Raw genomic sequence first — 1100 nt, 5'->3', positions numbered from 1 at the left:
TCGTATCAGTGCATAACGGTCTTTCTTCGGTAAGCGAGCGTATCAGACCTGTTCAATTCAACTCAGAATTCATCTGTTATTTTGCAAGTGTCTGGTTCCCTTCCGATCATAGCCATTTATTGAAACCGGTCGCCTTTCATAGAGGAGAACAAATGTCAGAAAACTTGAATGGAAAATGTGTCACAGTGGATTAGGCCCCAGATCTAGCTAGCTACCTTCGGCTCCAAGCCTCACGGGCTCGATAATTGTCAGGTCTTTTAAAGGAAGCGTGAAAAAGTTGGGAGCAAAACTTGACTCTAGCAAGTAGTCCGCATGAACAAAAATTACAAGCGGCTTCGCTTACTACCGGTTTTTAAATTTTCAGCCCGGAAGCTACTATCTATTGGGCGTAGTCAGGCAACCTTTCTCATGCTGAAAATGCCTGCGTTGACATACCAGTGATACACAATTAGTAATCAATACATCAGAACAAATATTTAGTCTACTCATAACCAAAAAATGTTCTCACTTACCTGGAGGATTGATTATCTTCACCAAGGGGGACACGGGGCTGTCTCCCGCAAAGTTGATCGTGAAAATTCCAACCCATGTTTCCGAACACTCATTCAGCCTATCGAGCGTTATAGACGGAGTAGAGACTGGAATGTGGGACGTGGCCTCATTTTGGAGGTCAACGACATTCACAATATAACGATGTCCTGGGTACCCTTTGCATTTAGAGGGGTCTTCCCAAGACACTAACCAGGCTCGACCTCCTTTGTTTGGTGGACGGACCATAACTTTAGTCGGCGTCTCTGGCACTGTATACAAAAAAAGGGAGAGTGAAGAAATTTACACATCAGGTACTAAGGCATTTTATGTTGGTTCTGAAGGGAAAATTGATCTGAGCCATTTCTAGGACAGCGCAGTAAGACCATATGTTCTTCTGGAATTATATCTCACAGCATAAGTTGTACATTTTCATCAGTGTAGAGGACTAGCTCTATATGTCCGTATTGCTTGGCTCAGGCTTGGTGCATGAAAATACTTACATTGCTGATTTTTTCCAAGTAGATCGGACAAAATGTCCACAGCTAAATGAAGGGCAGGCGTTGCATTTG

The 1100-nt window shown here is 43.3% G+C and overlaps 1 protein-coding gene across 1 annotated transcript; it reads right to left on the bottom strand.

The window, feature by feature from the left end:
* Nucleotides 1–512: 512 nt before the first annotated feature.
* On the bottom strand, nt 513–800 carry T265_15953 (hypothetical protein; the record flags this gene model as incomplete). The annotated part of the gene is made up of 1 exon (XM_009179396.1): nt 513–800. A coding segment is annotated over one exon (264 nt), but the record flags the coding sequence as incomplete, so codon positions are not given.
* Nucleotides 801–1100: the final 300 nt, after the last annotated feature.

The sequence above is a fragment of the Opisthorchis viverrini genome (assembly GCF_000715545.1).
Source record: "Opisthorchis viverrini unplaced genomic scaffold scaffold8097, whole genome shotgun sequence".
NCBI lineage: Eukaryota > Metazoa > Platyhelminthes > Trematoda > Opisthorchiida > Opisthorchiidae > Opisthorchis > Opisthorchis viverrini.
The sequence above is the reverse complement of the archived record's forward strand: the minus strand, read 5'-3'. Positions and strand labels throughout refer to the sequence as shown.